The 21075-nt window shown below is 38.8% G+C and overlaps 1 protein-coding gene across 4 annotated transcripts in view; it reads left to right on the top strand.

Moving 5' to 3' along the window:
* Nucleotides 1-21075, top strand: part of LOC134369178 (E3 ubiquitin-protein ligase RNF14) — a 33464-nt gene that overhangs the window by 2229 nt on the left and 10160 nt on the right. For 2 of the 4 annotated variants that reach the window (XM_063085399.1, XM_063085398.1), the window contains exons 2-8: nucleotides 184-356; nucleotides 1550-1718; nucleotides 2780-2931; nucleotides 6040-6567; nucleotides 7229-7457; nucleotides 18407-18579; nucleotides 19559-19689. In XM_063085399.1, coding sequence (XP_062941469.1) covers nucleotides 1565-1718; nucleotides 2780-2931; nucleotides 6040-6567; nucleotides 7229-7457; nucleotides 18407-18579; nucleotides 19559-19689 — 1367 coding nt within the window. In that variant the 5' untranslated portion in view covers nucleotides 184-356; nucleotides 1550-1564. Of the gene's footprint in view, nucleotides 1-183; nucleotides 357-1549; nucleotides 1719-2779; nucleotides 2932-6039; nucleotides 6568-7228; nucleotides 7458-18406; nucleotides 18580-19558; nucleotides 19690-21075 lie in introns of those variants that run through there. The other 2 variants (XM_063085400.1, XM_063085401.1) reach the window with 2 other exon arrangements.

Raw genomic sequence — 21075 nt, forward strand, 5'->3', positions numbered from 1 at the left:
GGGACACGCAAGTGCCCTTTTAACCACATGGCTCAGTTAGTCTGTCCTAGGAGAGTAATATGCAGCTGCAGTTTAGGATTGGCTATATGTTAGGATGTATTTGACTTAAATGGTGGTTATGGAAATTCAGAATTTAAGTTTGGAGAGGGTCTTAACACCATCTTTCGTATTTCTTTTCTGTAGATGGCAGATTTTCCTTAGTGTATCTAGTATGAGTCCTACATCTCAGCCTCTTATCAAGCTTCAGCAGTCTCATCTCCACTGGCTGAAGAATAAATGGGATCGCACGAATTCCCAGCTGAACTGAAATACAGAGAGCGCTGTTAATATCCTTTTCTTCTGGTTGTCATTAACAGGTATTAACTGACCTCAAATAAAACGTTTCACTATGTCTTAAACAGGGATGCAGGTTAAGCAGAGCCATTAACATCTCCTGGAATAAACATTATTTTTTGAAAAGGGGGTCATTTAAAATGAATTTGTTTACATTTTGTATTGTCTTTTTTAATGTGAAAAACTATGTCCTAACTTTTCAATTTTGTACACTTAAATGTAAAGAAGTATTTTAGTTGAGAGGGAGTATATTTGCAAGTACAATTTTAATATAATATTTTAGTTGACATAATGGTAGTATTTTTGTTCTTTTAGTAAAGTAATTTTCATAGATTCTTAGTTCATATTTTTCTGCATTTAAAGTATCTGAAATTGTGCTGCATCTTTCAGTTGCTGCAATTAAAAAAGCATTGATTCATGCTTTAATTGCAGCATATTTTCACTCTTAGTGTTACCTACAGTAATGGTAAATCTTAAAATTGATAGCTTTTTAGATTTGACAAGATGTGGTATTAATTTCAAAATTTTAATATGATTTTCTGCTTGCTCAGTTATCTAACTTTTATACAGTATCTGTGTCTGTAACATCCTCTACAAGAGGGTTTTCCCAGCCGGGATCAATTTGCCCCATCAAGGGACATTGGCTTTATCTGGAGATATTTTTGATTATCACAACTCTTAAGGGGGGCACTATTGACTTCTAGTGGATAGAAGCCAGGGGATGCTGTTAAACATCTTTACAGTGCATAGCACTGTCCCCCACAACAAAAAATTATTTGCTCCAAATTGTCAAAAGTGCTGAGGCTAAGAAAACCTGCCCTGGAGATTCCTATGGATTTTGAAAATTCGCGTATTTTTAAGATGTATATCAAATATACTTTGACACCTTTTGAGAGCAAGTCACTTTGCTAGCTTCAGTGGACAAGTCAAAGTAATTTGTGATTTGTCTTTATTAAAATTTTTTTGTGTTTTTTTCCCTAAATCATCAATAAAATATCAAACTAATAAAGTCAGCAATAGAAGTACCTAACCATCCTTCCAAGAAAACTATTACGATGGGAAAGCTAATGGGATGCTAGATATGAGTGTCATTTTTAGTTTAGCAGAAAAGTGAGAATATTGGTTAATCTTTTGCAGTTGTTTGTTAAAAATGGGATTAACTTTTCCCAACTTGGTGTATTTTTTATTCTTAAATAATTTGAATGATTATCTTTAGTTCCTCAGAAATTAAATGTCGTCAGAAGACCGAGAAGCTCAGGAAGATGAATTGCTGGCCTTGGCAAGTATTTATGATGGAGATGAATTTAGAAAAGCAGAGTCTGTCCAAGGTGGAGAAACTAGAATCTATTTGGATTTGCCACAGAATTTCAAGATATTTGTGAATGGTTAGTTAATAATATTTTCATAAACAGATTTCTCTGAATAAAGATGATTCTTGATTTCTTAGTTTATCCTAAGTTATTTGTTCCTTTGTGTTTATAGGCTATAGTGATAAATGGCAGTAGTACAGATTTCATACATGTTTCTGTTTTGAATAAAAATTAGAATGGGAGTAAGCAGTTTTCAATTTGATTCCACCTTTTTGGCCACTGAATTGGGATATTATCCTGCCTATTTCATGTGTCCTAGTCTTCTTCTAACCAGCAGTTTATCAGCCATGAGACACTGGCTGCTAAATTGGGATAATCAAAGAGCAAATGAAATAATGTATGGAAAACCACTTGGAAAACTTCACAGTACCATGGTGGTGATTAATACCTTTTGGTTTCCAGAGTCATTTAACTACTGTAAACATGTGACACATGCTGTTACTCTGTGACCTTTTGCTTCAGAAAAAACAAAACTGCTGCTTTTGATACAAACATTCACAGAAGACCTTGATGCACACTTCCTCAAAATGTTTCTACTATGAAGGCATTGAGTACAGAACAAGAGTGTGATCATTTAAATGCAGCTTTGATTGTAAGAGTGCTATATGCTGTATCATGCCCTCAAGCCTGAGATCATTGTGTGGGCACAAATTTTCCCAACTATGATTCATGGATAGTTGACACATGCTGGTCTAACTAGGCCGTCGCTGTTTGATAGAAATCAACATCCTTTTCTTTAGATTGTGTCTTTAATAATCTACTGTAAACCAACAGTGAAACAAAACATTGTATATTACTTGGTCTTTTATGTTAGAAATTGTACTCAGAAGTAAATATAAGAATAAGTTGTGTATCTTCATTATATATTCCATGGTGCTTAGTAGATTTTTCAAGGGCTTATGAGATTTTTTTGAAGGTGGTGGCTATGAAGTTAAAGTTAGGAAATAGAAAGTGCTTTGGGGGAGGGTTTTTATCCCCTCAACTAAAGCATCAAGTTTTTCTTGAGCACTGCTCTACAGTAATGGACACTCAAGTGTTGACCAACTGATCCTTTCTAATGTTTGTTTTTGGTTCAGGCAATTCAAATGAGTGTCTCCAGAATAGTGGCTTTGAATACACCATTTGCTTTCTGCCTCCACTTGTGCTGAACTTTGAACTGCCACCAGATTATCCATCCACCTCCCCACCTTCATTCACACTTAGTGGCAAATGGCTGTCACCAACTCAGGTTAGACCGGAAACTTAATTTCTCCTATCCATTTTGAGAATCTTAAAAAATCATCTTTAATGATTACCGTGATGATCTAGAAATCGGAGCATGAAGAACAAATGGGTTTGATTTTATAATTTTTTTCCCTTGCCTTCATGAATTTTAATGTTAATGAACTGAAACTGGTGTTTTTAAAAGGAATGGCAGTTATTAGAATGATTAATCATTATGAATAGTAGCAAGAGTAAGTTTTAATCAAGTATATTGTTTCTTGTTTTGCTATTCATTAATTAATATTAATGTATTGTAATGGAGACTATGAGATCTTCCTCATTTTTCTTAGATGTTGGTGTTGCTTTTTTTTTTCTTAAATAAAAGATTTAATAGTAATTAGGGCTTAACACTGAGCTAATGTAGCTATAATCAGCAAATTTCCTGAGTAAATATAAGTACTTTTCTTTTTCAAAATCTGTATATTAGTAACTAATATGTGTTGATTGCTGTCATGTAGACATAAATGCACACAAATACAAAATTGTACAATTTCTGTAGATATCTCATTAAGGCTTGAAATCTTATATTAAGAGCCTTCATTTTCTCTGGGTTATATATCCTTTTCTAGTAACAACAGCAACTCTTGATTGATACATAACTATGACTTGAAGCTAAGGTATTCTGGGATAGGTCATGGATCAGTAGCAGCTACTTTTCTAGAAGTTATGATGAAGATTGATAGGCTCATGTATATTAAGAAGAAAACTGTCAGACTGCTTACCTCAAGGAATAGCTTATCAGATTTTCCCTTTTGATCACATAGTTTTCATTTCCCCACCCACCAGTCTAATCTTTTTTTTTTTAATTTTTTTTATTTTTTATTTATTTATTTATTTATTTATTTAATTTATTTTTTGTCTTTTTTGTGACCAGTACTCAGCCAGTGAGTGCACCGGCCATTCCCATATAGGATCCGAACCCGCGGCGGGAGCGTCGCGGCACTCCCAGTGCCGCACTCTCCTGGTGCTAAGGGGATCTTAACTCTTGACTTGGTGTTGTCAGCACCACACTCTCCCAAGTGAGCTAACTGGACATCCCTATATAGGGATCCAAACCCCGTGGCCTTGGTGTTACCAGCACCACACTCTCCCAAGGGAGGCACAGGCCGGCCCCAGTCTAATCTTTTAGATGAGAGTGGTTTTGCGAAATTGAGCTTAAAAATAAAATTAAAAATAAAATTAAACTTTAAAAAAGTGTAATACATGTAGAATAAAAAGAAATATTCCTTTACATTCTAATGTCTTTGCCAGAGACAGTAGACTCAAGACAGTTCATTATTGCGCAGGAATATCAAGACTGTTTGATATTTAGATCACAGATAGTTGAGATATTTATACTCCCAGTTCTCTGGAGAGCTCTTGATCCTTTACATCCATACATGTGGGTACACATGCACAAAACAGAGGCAGATTAAGTGGATTTGTGTTTGCAATTTCATATTCCAGTGTACCAGCATCTACTTAATACTTACTGGCTTTTGGGGAAAGTGCAGGGGAGGAGGGATGTTCATTTTATGTTTTACAGCTAAAATTACACTAGCAATTCCTTATCAAGTAAATGACATTTTAATTGGTCTTTTATGTTCCATCTTGGTTCAATTCTTGTTTGTTGCTACCCCTGATTCCTTGGAATTATGAATCTCACCTGTTGATAGTGAAATTGACATAGACTTGTCATTCACTGATTGGGATGGGTGGATAGGAGGAAGTGGGTATTTCTGGTATTTTCCATTATTCCTCACACAGAGAGATACACACAGTCCCTCTCTTGCTCTTTTCCTCTATCTCACCCTCCACCCTTCACATTTACATGCATCCCAAATGCTTCTTTTGAGAAGGGATTGGAGGAGAAAAGAGGATGGAGGAGAATGGGTTCTTCATTGGACTTGATGGCTCCTACAGGACTCAGTGCTTCCCTTTTTGTATTTATTACATTTTACAGATTTTAGCAGGTTCCTCAAAAGCATGGTTGATCTTATAAGCATAATTATGCAAATATGAAAAAGCATTAGTTGTCCAATCATAACTTATCAATATGTGTTTGAGTTAAGTTAGTGCCCGTGCAGGGTTTGGTGAGTATCACTACACAGAGCAAGAAACAGGAGATGTCCTTTTTTTACTTGTTATTTAAATTTACAAAATTTGTTGACCATCTGGAAGGCTTATTTGTAGATGTTTACCTAAAAAAGAAAAGCTGCTTAGAATTCCTGAGCTCTGCTTACAAATATTTTACCTTTCTGATAGAAAATCCTCTTATATTTGCCTTTCAAGTTGAGCAGGCTACTTTGTAAGAGGAAAAGTTGAAGTAGTTTACCTCTGGTTGCTTAGCTTAGGAAGCAGAGCTTTCTCTGTGGCTGCAAACCTTGTTAAGGGCTTGTAATTATGCCCAGGGCCAGTATCAGTCTACTTCTATCCATTAATCAGGATCTCATGTAAGCCCAGATTGCTTAGTTAAAAACAGATTGTAAATCTGCAAAATAAGGACTCTGAGGCTGATTCTGTTAGTGATTCTTTCAGATGAGATTGCTTTTTGATAGTACTGGAAGTTAGAATTAATTTTAAAGCTGTTCTTTTTTTTAACCATCATTCCAGGGTACCTGCAGGACTGGAACTTCCCAAGGAAGAGAAACAGTTCATTTTAGAGCTAGATTTCTTTGTCCTATACAAGATATACAGTAATACTAAAACAGAGAACAAATAAAGAATAGAAAAAGTCTTCCATTTCAGCGGCTCAAATGTAAATCTAGTTCTTCATTTTATGGAGTCTTGCCACATCTCTTGTTTTCATGGTACTTATAGCTTCTGTGTTCCTTTCAACTGTGGCTCATGCCCCTGAGGAGTTTAAGAAGTGCCCTCATGAAAATGTTGGGACTCGCACTGACCAGCCACCCCAAATAAAAACCAAATTGCTGATACTGTTTAGTAGCACAGTTTATCATAGCAGAAAATAATAGTGTTAGGAAATGTAAGGGTGTAATGTACAAGTTAAAATGATTTCAAGGGAAATTAGGAGTCAGCAGCGTGATCATCTTTTCAAATTCACCAGCATCCTCACATGTTTTCTTTCTCCTAGCTATCTGCTCTGTGCAAGCACTTAGACAACCTATGGGAAGAACACCATGGCAGTGTGGTCCTTTTTGCCTGGGTGCAGTTTCTTAAGGAAGAGACTCTAGCATACCTGAATATTGTCTCTCCTTTTGAGCTCAAGATGGGTTCTCAGAAAAAAATACAGAGAAGGACAACTCAAGCCTCTCCCACCACAGAGCTAGATTTTGAAGGAGCTGCTGGATCTGATGTAGATGAAGAGGAGGTTGTGGACAAGAGAGCTGTGCAGGATGTGGAATCGTTGTCAAGTCTGATCCAGGAAATCTTGGACTTTGATCAAGCTCAGCAGATCAAATGCTTTAATAGTAAATTGTTCCTGTGCAATATCTGTTTCTGTGAGAAGCTGGGTAGTGAATGCATGTACTTCATGGAGTGCAGGCACGTGTACTGCAAAGCCTGTCTGAAAGACTACTTTGAAATCCAGATCAGAGATGGCCAGGTTCAATGCCTCAACTGCCCGGAACCAAAGTGCACTTCGGTGGCCACTCCTGGTCAGGTATTTGTTTTCGGTGCTGACGGTTGTCTTTTAACCTTTCACAAAGGGAGACATCTTCTCAAGAGCTTCCTTGATAGGGCACATGGGGGCAGTGTGAGGTCTAGGAGCCACCTACAGGTTGTTTCACTGTGTCCATGAAGAATGCTGTAGTTTTACTCTGCCTTTTAAACAAATGTAAATGCTTCCTTTGCTCGCCTTGGAATGGGCAGTCCTAGGCAAGGATGAGAGTGAAAAAAGTAATTATGATTTACTTTGTATATCTGCTCGAATCCCACCAACCTTGGGGAATCATTAAACTGTCTTTGTGTGGGGCTGAAGGGCCATCCTCTAGAGTGATTAAGTGAATCACTTACAGACTTCAGCAAAGTATAGCTACATTTTTGTTTGTTTTTTAATCATTTTAATTAAGGCATAATATTACCTGCAAAAACAGTACACATTTGAATCGTGCAGTTTGCTTAGTTTTGACAAATGTGTAGACCCATGTAACCACCATCTCATTGAAGATATATACCATTGCTATACTTGGTTTCATTTTGAAGTGAGAAAAAGGTTTTAATTTATGTGCCCTTCTGGTCTACACCACCATCCTAAGAATATCCTTGGGATCAGAACTGCTTGAGGAATGATGAAACCTATGGTGTTTTGTATTCCCCTCCAGGTCAAAGAGCTAGTGGAAGCAGAGTTATTTGCCCGTTATGACCGCCTTCTCCTTCAGTCTACCTTGGACCTGATGGCAGATGTGGTGTACTGTCCCCGCCCGTGTTGCCAGCTGCCTGTGATGCAAGAGCCTGGCTGCACCATGGGTATCTGCTCCAGCTGCAATTTTGCCTTCTGTACCTTGTGCAGATTGACTTACCACGGGGTCTCTCCATGTAAAGTGACTGCAGGTACGTTGTAACTGTGTGGACCCAACCTACACTGCCTTCCCTCACCTCCCCACTCCTAACCCCCCACCCTTCCCAAAGCATTATGACTTTAATTTTTCACTTTGAAAGTATTCACTCAAGAGATATTTCTGTGTCAGTTACTGTCTGGGGGTATAGTAGTGACGAGAAGAGACAAAAAATCTCTGTCCTCATGGAACTTACATTCTAGTAGGAGAGACAGGCAAACAAAGTAAGGATATTAGGTGGTGTTAAGTACTAAGATGTTACACCTTCCTCTGTGTAACTAAGATGGAGAAAAGAGAAAGAAAGAATTCGTTCAAAATACAATCAATGAGGCCTGGAGGGACTGCCACTCATCAGGGGAGCAGCAGCCCCAATCCAAAATCAGCCTTTCTTTTTATTGACGAGACAAGGAAGTTTCACAAGAAAAATCAGTTGATTCAATCATCAAAGAAGGACATAAGGACAGGCAGTATAAAACTAGTAACAGCAGTAAATTAACAATGTGACATTCCAGAATGAAATTTGTAAAAAGCTAGGTTAATTCACCAACAAAGAGCTTGTCCTTAGTAAACATTTTCTTTTTCACATACTTCCTACAGCAATTTCCTTAGCATATTTAAACAGCATTCAAGCAGTTTCCTTAACATGTCTTAAGAACAATCAGTAGGTTAGTCAATAGTCATTCAAGCTGGAATCAAACCAGCAACCTAAAACAGTCAAAATACACAGTTCCATCCCTAAATAGTGATTAGAATTGATTAGATGGCTTTTGCCAACCTTATCTGTGGACTTTTGTCCCCTATTCAAGAACTTTTGGCTCCTTCATTCATTACCCAAAGATCCTATTCTAAGATCAAAGGAGAATCAAGATTTCTAACCGATTACACTAAGGAGGAAAAAAATAAAGCAGGTACAGGATATGAAATGTTCCATAGGGCAGGGAACTTGTGGTTTTAGTTAGGGAAACCGGGGCGGCCTCACTGACAACATGGTTTAAGTAAAGACTTGAAGGAAGTAAGGAAAACCATGCCACTATTGGGGGGACCATTCCAAGAAAAGGAATGGCAAGGTAATTTCTACCTGTAAACGTGCAATAATGTAGATCCAGATGGCAAATGCAGGGCATCTAAGCTGCCATTCTTGTTTCCATGGCACATATGTCTGGTGAGTCATCAGATGCTTTCTCACTGAGCACAGGGAGGCCTCAGAATCTTCCTCAGCATGGTGCTTCAGTAAGTCACCCTCTGTTGAAGGAGGCACCGTAAGTGAAACCTGTTTTCCAATTCGATCTAGGTAGGGGTTGGGAAATCAGGTCCTTGAAATCCATTTATCTAGACTTTGGTGGCTTAGTCTTTCTTGGGCTAACAGAGTCAATGATAGTAGCTACTTCATAGGGTTATTCTAAGGATGGAAGTGAGCTAATGTAGTGCTACTCAAAGTTGTTATATTTGTTATACTTGTCTATGATGGGATGAAAATGGAGGTTGAGAGTCAGGGTTAGAGAATTTTATAGCTATTTCACAGAGTAATTTTATGTCAGTCAAATCTAATAAAAATTTAGGGTTGTACTTTTTGTCTTTACTTTCATTTTTCTAATAATTGGTTGGATTATATATTGTAAAGTGTTGATCCTTGCCAGACTGGGGGAAAAAACTGTTCTTCAGCATAGTGAGAAACAATGAGCTAATACACGTAAAATGCAAAATGATAACTATTAATGCTTTTATTATTATAGTACTAATCGCTTATGTTAGCAGACTGTCATTATTTCCAAGAAAGTATCCTGAGAGGAGAGAGTGAGTAGAGAATTCTAGTTGCCTAGGCCAGATTCTTGTAGAGGGTAAGGGCAGGTGGGATGGAGAACTTACCAAAATGTAATACAAGCCTTTACTTTAGTCTTCTGTAACCTTATCATTGAGAGGCTGCAGTGCATTTTAGGTATGTCACAGCATTTAGGGTAGAATTGAATATAGTCTGGGGGTTTCAGCAAAATTGGGAAATGTCTTTCTCTTTTTATATATTTACATATGTAAGTATATATATGTGTATATATATAAATATATGTACTTATTTATATATAGTATAAAATATGAAATACTAACAGCTTTATTATTTTGAGAACATTAGAGCAATAACCTTTGATCTTCGTATGTCTAGGAACGCAAAATGCTTTGAATTACTAGAAGGATAAAAGTGACAGAATGAATAAGATCTGTCCATCACATTAAAGTAGAGGTGATGGAGCCATGGGAATGCACAACACAGAGAAGGGATTCGCAGGTGAAGGAAAATAGTGCAGATAGGATTCTGTCTCAGATGTCCATTGCTTTAAAAGGGAGACATACCTCTAAAATAAAATGAGGAAAGTAAACTAGTAAAATAACTACAACATTGTTGAGAAACGTCTTTAATTAACTGTGTTGAAAGGTAATACATTTGTGAACAAAAGCCTTTTGTCTACAAGTAACACCTTTGGGGCTGGCCAGTTAGCTGAGTTGGTTAGAATGTGGTGCTGATAAACACCAAGGTTCAGGGTTCAATCTCGTGGCCAGCCACTCCTTCCCCCCACCCCCACCCTGCCCCCGAAAATAGCCTTTGGGAATGGTTGCCTATTCCATTTGAGTTAAGTGATAGAGCAGTGGAAGCCATCTTGAAGATTATCAAGAGAAATAGTTGACAGGAGGAACTTTTCAGCACCTGTAACAAATCATAGTACAGACTGAAACTGAGCATTGTAAATCTAAAAAAATTTTTTTTTTCCTGTTTGCATTATTTTAAGTGAGGGTGGTAAATTTTATTCACTGATTTTTGTTTTGTTTTATTTTTAATGTACAGAATTGAACAGTTAGTCTTTGCTCTTAAGCCAAAGGCAACTATTTTTATTTGGTAGGTCTTGTTCATTATGAAATAGTGAATGATGCTGTCTTAGTGGAGAATCAGTGTGTGTTTTTAACCTTTGTGTCTTTTAGATAAGTCCATCTTTGTTTACTACTAGTTGCACAAATATATCAAGATTAAGAAATCAAAGTCAAAGAAAAAAACAACCTATTTTTCTACCACTTTTAGCATATCCATCTTTTCTAATAATCTGCATCATGCTGTAATCAAGTTAGCTAAGTAGGCAGCCCCAGTAATTAGTGGTTTTATTGGGTTGTAGCCATACTAATTATATGTTTTAAATAACTGAATATGTCATTAAATGGCTCTTCCATACAGTTATTTCCTTTAAAAATTTAATTTGTTCACATGGCTCCTCCCTGCTCCCCGCGTGCAGACACCCTGAACACCTTGCCATTCCCAGACCCCCGCGCAGCCCTCTCTTTCTCCTGGCCTTGAATGTTTTCCACAGACATTTCTCTCCTTGGGACCTGGTGGACCTTGTCCTTCACTTTTCATCCTAGCAGTCACCTCCGACCTGCCACCACCAGGGTGGCTGTCTCTCTGTGGCTGCCCAATGAAGGCCTTTCTGTGCATAACTGCTGCCCGTTGAAGACTGAGCTCCCGAGGCAGGAACTGGGTCTAGCTACGACTGTATTCCCTCTCCTGCTGAAGCAGCCGGTGACACAGCACAGAGGCCTGATTTATTTTTTGTGGAACAAATAAATAGAAAAGGGTGCTCAGGGAAAGCTTACTGAATTGAAGAGGAGTTGGAGAGAGAGCCCGCTGACTAGCCTGCAAAGAGAGGAGACTCGTTTCTGACATCCCACCTTGGAAATCTGAATTTTTTCAGCTTTCCCGGGAAGCTGTTATACATGGGGATTATGTTCTTTAGTGTTTCAGCATCACACCAAAGAAGAATACACTTATCTAAAAATTGAAAACTGCCTGTACACACCATCCCCATTGCCACCCAACTCCTAAATTCAAACAAGTCTATATCCTGAGGACTTCTTCAAGATGGCGGTGGCTGTGGCAGTTGGCGCGGAGTAGCTGAGGTGGAAAAGGCGGCCACTGGGCCTTAGGCAGCCGGGAAACTTGTGGACCTTCCTCTTGCCGTCTCTTAAGGGAGGACAGCTGCTGGTGGCTGGTCGTGGGGGCTGACCACCACTTTGCCCTTGGCAGGAGAGGCTGCCTCATTTACAGGCAAGAGCTTTGAAGTATGGAGCAGGAAAAGAACTGCTTCTTAGCTGCAAAAGTGAGTCTCTAAACAGGGAACACAGCGCCAGGGCTGCTGTGGATGAAGCCAGGATCCCGGAGGCCGGGGCCACACTGAAGCCGGCCAGCTGCCCTATTCATGATTCGAGGTTTCAGGCCGGCATAAAGGAAGATTCCTGGGAGCGCCCGAGCCGCGCCGTGGGACCAAGCGAGCAACCCGAGGTGGCGGGAGCCGAGAACGGGGAAGGCGACAAAGCAGAGGCAGAGAGGGAGCCGCCCGACCACAGACCTGTGAGTGACCCCCGACCGGCCCTGCTCGGGGGGCTGACGCCCGCCCGGCTTCCGCCTGCATCACCGGGCCACTCACCGGCCCAGGGCTGCCTCTATTTTCTCAGGTGGTATCAGCTCCAGCCCGGCTCAGCCAAGCCTGTCCTCCTCGCCTGGCTCGGCTCCTCACTGAGCCTTCCCACTTGCTTGCCCCCGCGTGGGGCTTCCCGGGGCCTACAGGCTGGCCTCCCCTCCCACTCCCTCCACGGTTCTATGGCAGGGCTGGTGGCGTAGGGCGTCCCTGGCCAGCGTCGGGAGGGCAAGGAAGTATGGGCGGGGCCAACTGTCACTCCACCGCACCCTGGGCTCTGGACCCTGGTAAACTTCCTGTTACTGGGAGGCAGATACCATCTCTGCGGCCACCAGTTTGGAAAAACGCCTAACTGATTTCTGGTTAGGAATAGTGTGGTTGGAGAGTTCCCAAGTCCGCTTGAACCTGCTGGAGAGCTGACTGCGGGCGGGCACTGGACTCGGTCCGCGCTGGGGGGAAAGGTGTGCTGCGGGCTCCTCCCCCAAGGAGCTCATGGTCTGGTGTGGGAGATAAAACAAGTACACAAATAACCGCGATACCAGGAGGAAGGTGATAAGTCCTGAGAATGATCTACACAGTGCTACAAAGGCACCCAGAGCGACCGGTCGTCTGCGCCTAGCAGAAACCTGGTAGACTTCCTGGGTGAGGCGGTGCCGAGCAGGGTCTTGAAGGCCCAGCTGATAGATGAGGGTTGCAGAAGACATGTCACAGCCCAGCCCAGCGTGCACAGAGTGGGGAGACGTCTGGCTAGGGAGGCAGAGACTCGACAGAAACCACACACCCTGTGGGGTCACCACTGCACGATCCAACAGCCCGGGCCAGAGCGCACGGAACAGGGAGAAGTCCTGCACAGGAAGTGAAAGCTCAGCAGAGATCACACACCCTGTGGTACTGCCCCATTATCCAGCAACCCAGCAGAGTCCAAGCTGACCAGAGAGGTGGTTCCCCGGAGAAGCCCAAGACCCGAGGCAACCATACACACAAGGCAGTAGAGGCCAACTGAGCAGTCACGGAGGTAGCCATACCAAATTGGCAACCACAGCAACATCTTAGTTAGTCAATAGTCTCAAACCGGTGGACTGTGAAACCCCCTGCCACAATGAATAAACATCAAAAAAAAGATACCAGAAATACAAAAAAATCAAGAAAGTACACCACCAAGAGTTAATAAATCTCAAACTCTAGATCCTATAGAACAAGAAGCCCTGGAAATGACTGACAAGGAATTTCGAGTGATAATTCTAAGGAAACTGAATGAGATACAAGAAAACTCAGCTAGACATCATGATGAAATGAGGAAAAGTATACAGGACCTGAAAGAGGAAATGTACAAGGAAATCAATGTCCTGAAAAAAAATGTAGCAGAACTTGCTGAACTGAAGAAGTTATTCAGCAAAATAAAAAACGCAACAGAGAGTTTAACCAGCAGGCTTGTCGAAGTTGAAGAGAGAACCTCTGAACTTGAAGATGGGCTGTTTGAAATAACACAAGCAGACAAAAAGAAAGAAAAAAGAATCAAAGACATTGAAGAAAATCTGAGAGAGATATCAGACAACCTTAAGCGCTCAAATATCCGAGTCATGGGTATTCCAGAAGGGGAGGAAAAAGGAGATTGCATTGAAAACATATTCAACAAAATAGTGGCAGAAAAATTCCCAGGTATAGGAAAAATCACAGATCTTCAGATCCAGGAAGCTCAATGATCTCCAAACATATTCAACCCAAAAAGCCCTTGTCCAAGACATGTTATAGTCAAATTGACAAAACTCCGAGACAAAGAGAGAATCTTAAAAGCTGCAAGAGAGAAGCGTCAAATCACCTATAAGGGAGCCCCAATCAGGCTAACATCAGACCTTTCATCACAAACCCTAAAAGCTAGAAAGGAATGGGATGATACATTCAAAATACTAAAAGACAAAGATTGCCAGCCAAGAATACTCTACCCTGCAAGGCTATCCTTCCGAAATGAAGGGCAAATAGTATATTTCTCAGGCAAAAAAAAACTGTGGGAGTTCACTACCACACGACCAGCCTTACAAGAAATCCTCAAGGGAGTACTGGGTTTGGTTCCTGAAAAATAGCTACCACTGCCATAAAAACCCAAGAAAAATCAAAACCCACTAGTATAATAAAAATGGCATTCATGAAGAGAAAACAAACAAAAACGCTATCTACAACTTAAGGAACCAACAAACCCAGAAACCAAACAGTAAATCAGAAAGCAAGGAACAAAAGACACCTAAGACAACCAAACAACCAATAAAATGCTAGGAATAAAGCAACACCTTTCAGTAACGACTCTTAATGTAAAAGGCTTAAATTCCCCAATCAAAAGACACAGACTGGCTGACTGGATCCAAAAGGAGGACCCAACTATATGCTGCCTATAAGAGACCCACCTCACCCGTAAAGATTCACATAGACTAAGAGTGAAAGGATGGAAAAAGATTTAGCATGCAAACAGAAAAGAAAAACGAGCTGGAGTAGCTATTCTTATATCTGACAAAATAGACTTTAAACTAAAAACCATAAAAAGAGACAATGAGGGACACTACTTAATGATAAAAGGACTGATCCATCAAGAAGACATAACAATCATAAATATGTACGCACCCAATGTTGGAGCAGCCAGATTTGTAAAACAAACTCTATTAGACCTAAAGAAGGAAATAGACACTAATACCATAACAGCAGGGGACCTGAACACCCCACTGTCAATATTAGACAGATCATCTAGGCAAAGAATCAGTAGAGAAACACAAGATCTAAACAATACTCTAGGCCAATTGGAATTGGCAGATATCTACAGAACATTTCATCCAACAACCCCAGAATATTCATTCTTCTCATCAGCACATGGATCATTCTCCAGGATAGATCACATATTAGGTCACAAATCAAGTCTCAATAAATTCAAAAAATTGGAATTATCCCATGTATTTTCTCAGACCACAATGGATTAAAACTAGAAATTAATAACAAACGAAACTCTGGAAACTATACAAACACATGGAAATTAAACAGCATTCTACTTAATGACATATGGGTCCAAGAAGAAATCAAGCAGGAAATCAAAAAATTTATTGAAACTAATGAAAATAATGACACATCATACCAAAACCTGTGGGATACTGCAAAAGCAGTATTAAGGGGGAAATTTATTGCATTAAATGCTCACCGCAGAAGAATGGAAAGATGGCAAATGAACAACCTAACACTTCACCTTAAAGAACTAGAAAAACAAGAACAATCCAAACCTAAAGTTAGCAGACGGAAAGAAATCATTAAGATCAGAGCAGAACTGAATGAAATTGAAACCCAAAAAACAATTCAAAAGATCAATGAATCAAAAAGTTGGTTTTTTGAAACGATAAATAAAATTGACAAACCATTAACATGGCTAACAAAAAAAAGAAGAGAGAAGACTCATAACAAAAATTAGAAATGAAAAAGGCGATATTACAACTGATTCATCTGAAATACAAAGAATCATTCGAGACTACTATAAACAACTATACGCCAACAAATTTGAAAATCTGGAGGAAATGGATAAATTTCTGGACACACACAAGCTCCCAAAACTGAACCATGAAGACGTAGAAAATTTGAACAGACCAATAACAATAAAGGAGATTGAAGCTGTTATCAGAAGGCTCCCAACAAAGAAAAGCCCAGGACCAGATGGATTCACAGCAGAATTTTACCAGACATTCAAAGAGGAATTGACACCGATTCTTTACAAACTATTGCAAAAGATTGAAACAGACGCAAATCTCCCAAACTCATTCTATGAAGCAAACATCATCCTGATACCAAAACCAGGTAAAGATATAACCAAAAAAGAAAACTACAGGCCGATATCCTTGATGAATATAGATGCAAAAATCCTCACTAAAATACTAGCAAACAGAATACAGCAACACATACGTAAAATTATTCACCACGATCAAGTGGGATTCATCCCAGGGATGCAAGGTTGGTTCAACATACGCAAATCAATAAATGTGATACACCATATTAATAAAGTCAAACACAAGGACCATATGATCATCTCTGTAGATGCTGAAAAAGCATTTGATAAAGTTCAGCACTCATTCATGACAAAGACCCTCTATAAGTTAGGTATAGAGAGAAAGTATCTCAACATAATTAAAGCCATATATGCCAAACCCACTGCCAATATCATCCTGAATGGGGAAAAGCTGAAAGCTTTTCCTTTAAGAACAGGAACTAGACAAGGATGCCCACTCTCACCACTCCTATTCAACATAGTGTTGGAAGTACTAGTCAGAGCAAGCAGAGAAGAGAAGGAACTAAAGGGCATCCAGATTGGAAAAGATGAAGTCAAACTGTCCCTGTTTGTAGATGACATGATCCTATATATCGAACAGCCTAAAACCTCCACAAAAAAACTCTTGGAATTGATAAATGATTTCAGCACAGTAGCAGGATACAAAATCAACACACAAAAATCAGTAGCATTTCTTTTCTCCAATAGTGAACATGCAGGACGAGAAATCAAGAAAGCCTGCCCATTTACAATAGCCACCAAAAAAATAAAATACTTAGGAATTGAGTTAACCAAGGAGGTGAAAAATGTCTATAATGAGAACTACAAACCACTGCTGAGAGAAATTAGAGAGGATACAAGAAGATGGAAAGATATCCCATGCTCTTGGATTGGAAGAATCAACATAGTGAAAATGTCCATACTACCCAAAGTGATATACAAATTCAATGCAATCCCCATCAAAATTCCAATGACATTTTTCTCAGAACTGGAAAGAACTATCCAGACATTTATATGGAATAATAAAAGACCACGCATAGCCAAAGCAATGCTGAGCAAAAAAAATAAAGCTGGAGGCATAACACTACCTGAATTTAAGCTATACTACAAAGCTATAATAACCAAAACAGTATGGTACTGGCATAAAAACAGACACACTGATCAATGGAATAGAACAGAGAATCCAGAAATCAACCCACACACTTACTGCCATCTGATCTTTGACAAAGGCACCAAGCCTATTCACTGGGGAAGGGACTGCCTCTTCAGCAAATGGTGCTGGGATAACTGGATATCCATATGCAGGAGAACGAAACTAGACCCATACCTCTCACCATATACTAAAATCAATCAAAATGGATTAAGGATTTAAACATACACCCTGAAACAATAAAACTTCTTAAAGAAAACATAGGAGAAACACTTCAGGAAATAGGACTGGACACAGATTTCATGAATACGACCCCAAAAGCACAGGCAACCAATGGAAAAATAAACAAATGGGATTATATCTAACTAAAAAGCTTCTGCACAGCAAAAGAAACAATTAACAGAGTTAAAAGACAACCAACAGAGTGGGAGAAAATATTTGCAAAATATACATCTGACAAAGGATTAATATCCAGAATATATAAGGAACTCAAACAACTTTATAAGAAAAAAACAAGCAACCCAATTAAAAAATGGGCAAAAGAGCTAAGTAGGCATTTCTCTAAGGAAGATATACAAATGGCCAACAGACATATGAAAAAATGCTCAACATCACTCAGCATCCGGGAAATGCAAATCAAAACCACACTGAGATACCATCTAACCCCAGTTAGGATGGCTAAAATCCAAAAGACTCTGAACGATAAATGCTGGCGAGGTTGCGGAGAAAAAGGAACTCTCATACATTGTTGGTGGGACTGCAAAATGGTGCAGCCTCTATGGAAAATGGTATGGAGCTTCCTCAAACAATTGCAGATAGATCTACCATACGACCCAGCTATCCCACTGTTGGGAATGTACCCAGAGGAATGGAAATCATGAAGTCGAAGGTATACCTGTTCCCCAGTGTTCATCGCAGCACTCTTTACAATAGCCAAGAGTTGGAACCAGCCCAAATGTCCATCATCAGATGAGTGGATACGGAAAATGTACATCTACACAATGGAATACTACTCAGCTATAAAAACGAATGAAATACTGCCATTTGCAACAACATGGATGGACCTTGAGAGAATTATATTAAGTGAAACAAGTCAGGCACAGAAAGAGAAATACCACATGTTCTCACTTATTGGTGGGAGCTAAAAATTAATATATAAATTCACACACACACACACGAAAAAAAAAAAACCGGGGGTGGAGAACATATAACAACCACAATTACTTGAAGTTGATACGACAAGCAAACAGAGGGGACATCGGTGGGGGGAGGGGGGAGGGAGGAGGGAGGGAGGTTTTGGTGATGGGCAACAATAATCAACCACAATGTATATCGACAAAATAAAAAAATAAAATAAATAAATAAATAAAAATTTAATTTGTTTACCATTGTTATATGCATCTGCATGCATATTACTTTACTTTGGATTATTTCCTTATGATAAAGTTCCAGGAACTGCACTAATGAGTAGTCAAAGATTATGGCCATTTTTAATGATTTTTAGTCAGCATTACAAATCTGTATAAAAGTTAATTTTTCATTTCACTTTCTAGAGAAATTAGTGGATTTACGAAATGAGTACCTGCAAGCAGATGAGGCCAGTAAAAGATTTTTGGAACAGAGGTATGGTAAGAGGGTGATTCAGAAGGCACTGGAAGAGATGGAAAGTAAGGAGTGGCTGGAAAAGAACTCAAAGAGCTGCCCGTGCTGTGGGACTCCCATAGAGGTAAATGTTTTGGGACAGACTTGGAGGCAAGCAGACTTGCGATCATGTTATGATTGCCTTAAGAAACCTCTTAGTCCATTCTATGACTTATTGAGAAAACACATTTGGTTATTTATTTAGCCTTCTTATTTGGAAGATGCAAATCTCACTAGTAAATATTGTTATTGACCTTAAATGTATGTAGACTTTCCTTTTCAAAGTGCTTTCATACAGTGAAAATTGTTCTTATATTTACCTCAATTTGAATGGGTTATAAGAAGGGCATACTAGACTTATAGTCAACTCTTAACTCATCTGTGTGATTAACAAAAATATTAAATCTGACTTCTCAGGACTATTTTTCCTGAAATGTAGCACATCTGTTGAATACACTAAGTATACACTCAGAAATGGAGACATTTTTCCATTAAGCTGAACCAAATAATTAGACAAATCTATTGCTTCTTGACAAGACCTTAACATGTTTTGAAAACAAAATATATCTTTGTGTTTGATTCTACTGTTCCAATCCATTATGTCTGAACTGAGCTACTGATGATTCCCCAGCTACTCGATTAAGGAAACTGGCATTGTATTTAACCACTTCTAACATGCCTTAGTGCTATGATAAAAGTGGAAGACTTGATACCAAATGTTTACTTAGGTTTATTTAAAACTCAAACATAACAAATCTAAACATTTTAATATTAATCTAACTACATGATACAACCATAATATATGTGTTTGATTTGTATCTACTGTTTATCAGAAGAGATTTTGCTAAGTATGTAGTTGTAGTGACACATACTAAATATTTTCTGTATTTTACTTGTAATGCAAAACAGTAAGCATTAAATAGTTATCTATGTGTTACTTATGTATCTCAATCTTGCATGAGAAAAGAGAGAAGACAAGGAGAATGTTGTACTGAATCTTTTTGGCATGTGCATTTCACTTTAGCTTTTATGGCCTTGATGTTTTTCTCTATCCTTCCCACCAGAAATTAGATGGATGTAACAAGATGACATGTACTGGCTGTATGCAATATTTCTGCTGGATTTGCATGGGTTCCCTCTCTAGAGCAAACCCTTACAAACATTTCAATGATCCTGCTTCTCCCTGTTTTAACCGGTATGTACATGTAGAATTCCTTAGGCTCAACAGCAATTTTTTGTACTTGATGTGCAGACCACAAATCCAGTGCTTTACTTAAGAACTTGGGCTTATTCAGATAAGTCTCTGACATGTTTTCCCGCATAGATGAATTTTTATATTATTTTCTTAAAAGATGAGATATGCCCTCTCTGGAAATTCTAATTTTTTTTTTTATTATTATTATTATTTTTTTGGCAGCTGACCTGGAAATTTTTATTTTATCTTTTATCCTCAACTTTTTATAGTGAAAATTTTCAAAGATGCAGACGGTATTTTTTAGTAGTAGAAACAGTAGAACACTTTCCACTTAAATTAACAATTGATAGTGTTTTTCCATATTTATTCTCTTTATTTAACTTTTTTGCTGAACTACATGAAGCTAATTTGGAGTTATGATAATGCTTCAACTCTAAATACTTCCACATGTGTCTACTAACATAAGAAAATACTTTTAAAAAAATTTTTTAAATGTATTTTATTTTTATTTTTTTATGACTGGCCTTTACTGTGATCTGAACCCTTGACCTCAGTGTTACAAGGTCGAGCTCTAACCAACTGACTTATCTGGCCAGCCCCAAGAAAATGCTTTTACATAATGACAATAGTTTAACAAATTTAATGATAATGACATACTATCATCTAATAAACACAACATATTTTAAATTTCTCATTTATCACTAAAAATGTCTTTTGAAATCTATTTAATTGAATCAGGATCAAATCAAGTTCACTCATTATATTTGGTCTCTTTAGTCTCGTAGTACAGAAAAGGTTTGACCCACCGTTGTCAGTGTGTGTCAAGGGGAACATCGACATTTTGAAGCACCCAGGCCAGTTGTCCTACGTAACTTCTTATCATCTACAGTTTTGTTTCTTCATGATGTCTTTTACCTTCTTTCTCTATCCTGTCTATTTGCTGTAAACTGGAAGTTAGGTCTAGACTGAAATTAATTATTTTTTTGCCGCTGGCTGGTATGGGGATCTGAACCCTTGACCTTGGTGTAACAGCACTGTGCTCTAATCAACTGAGCTAACTGGCCAGCCCTAGACTGAGGTTTGATTAGATTTAGAGGAACATTTTTTGACAAGAACACTTCATGAGACGTGATGCATACATTGTATTACATCAGGAGATCCATAATGTCAGGCTGTTGCTGTGTTAGTATGTTATAAGACTGCACTCTGACCAACTGAGCTAATCGGCCAGCCTGAGGAAGAATTGTTTTTCAATTTTTTCTTGGTGTCTAGCCAATATGGGGTGTTAGTATGATAATTAGTTCTATCATTTGATTTATTGTAAAGGTGAGTTTTCCATTTTGTTATTAGTAAGTAATCTGTGGGGTGATTCCTGCGCACAATGTG

The sequence above is a fragment of the Cynocephalus volans genome, chromosome 2, assembly GCF_027409185.1.
Source record: "Cynocephalus volans isolate mCynVol1 chromosome 2, mCynVol1.pri, whole genome shotgun sequence".
In the NCBI taxonomy this organism is placed as follows: Eukaryota; Metazoa; Chordata; class Mammalia; order Dermoptera; family Cynocephalidae; genus Cynocephalus; species Cynocephalus volans.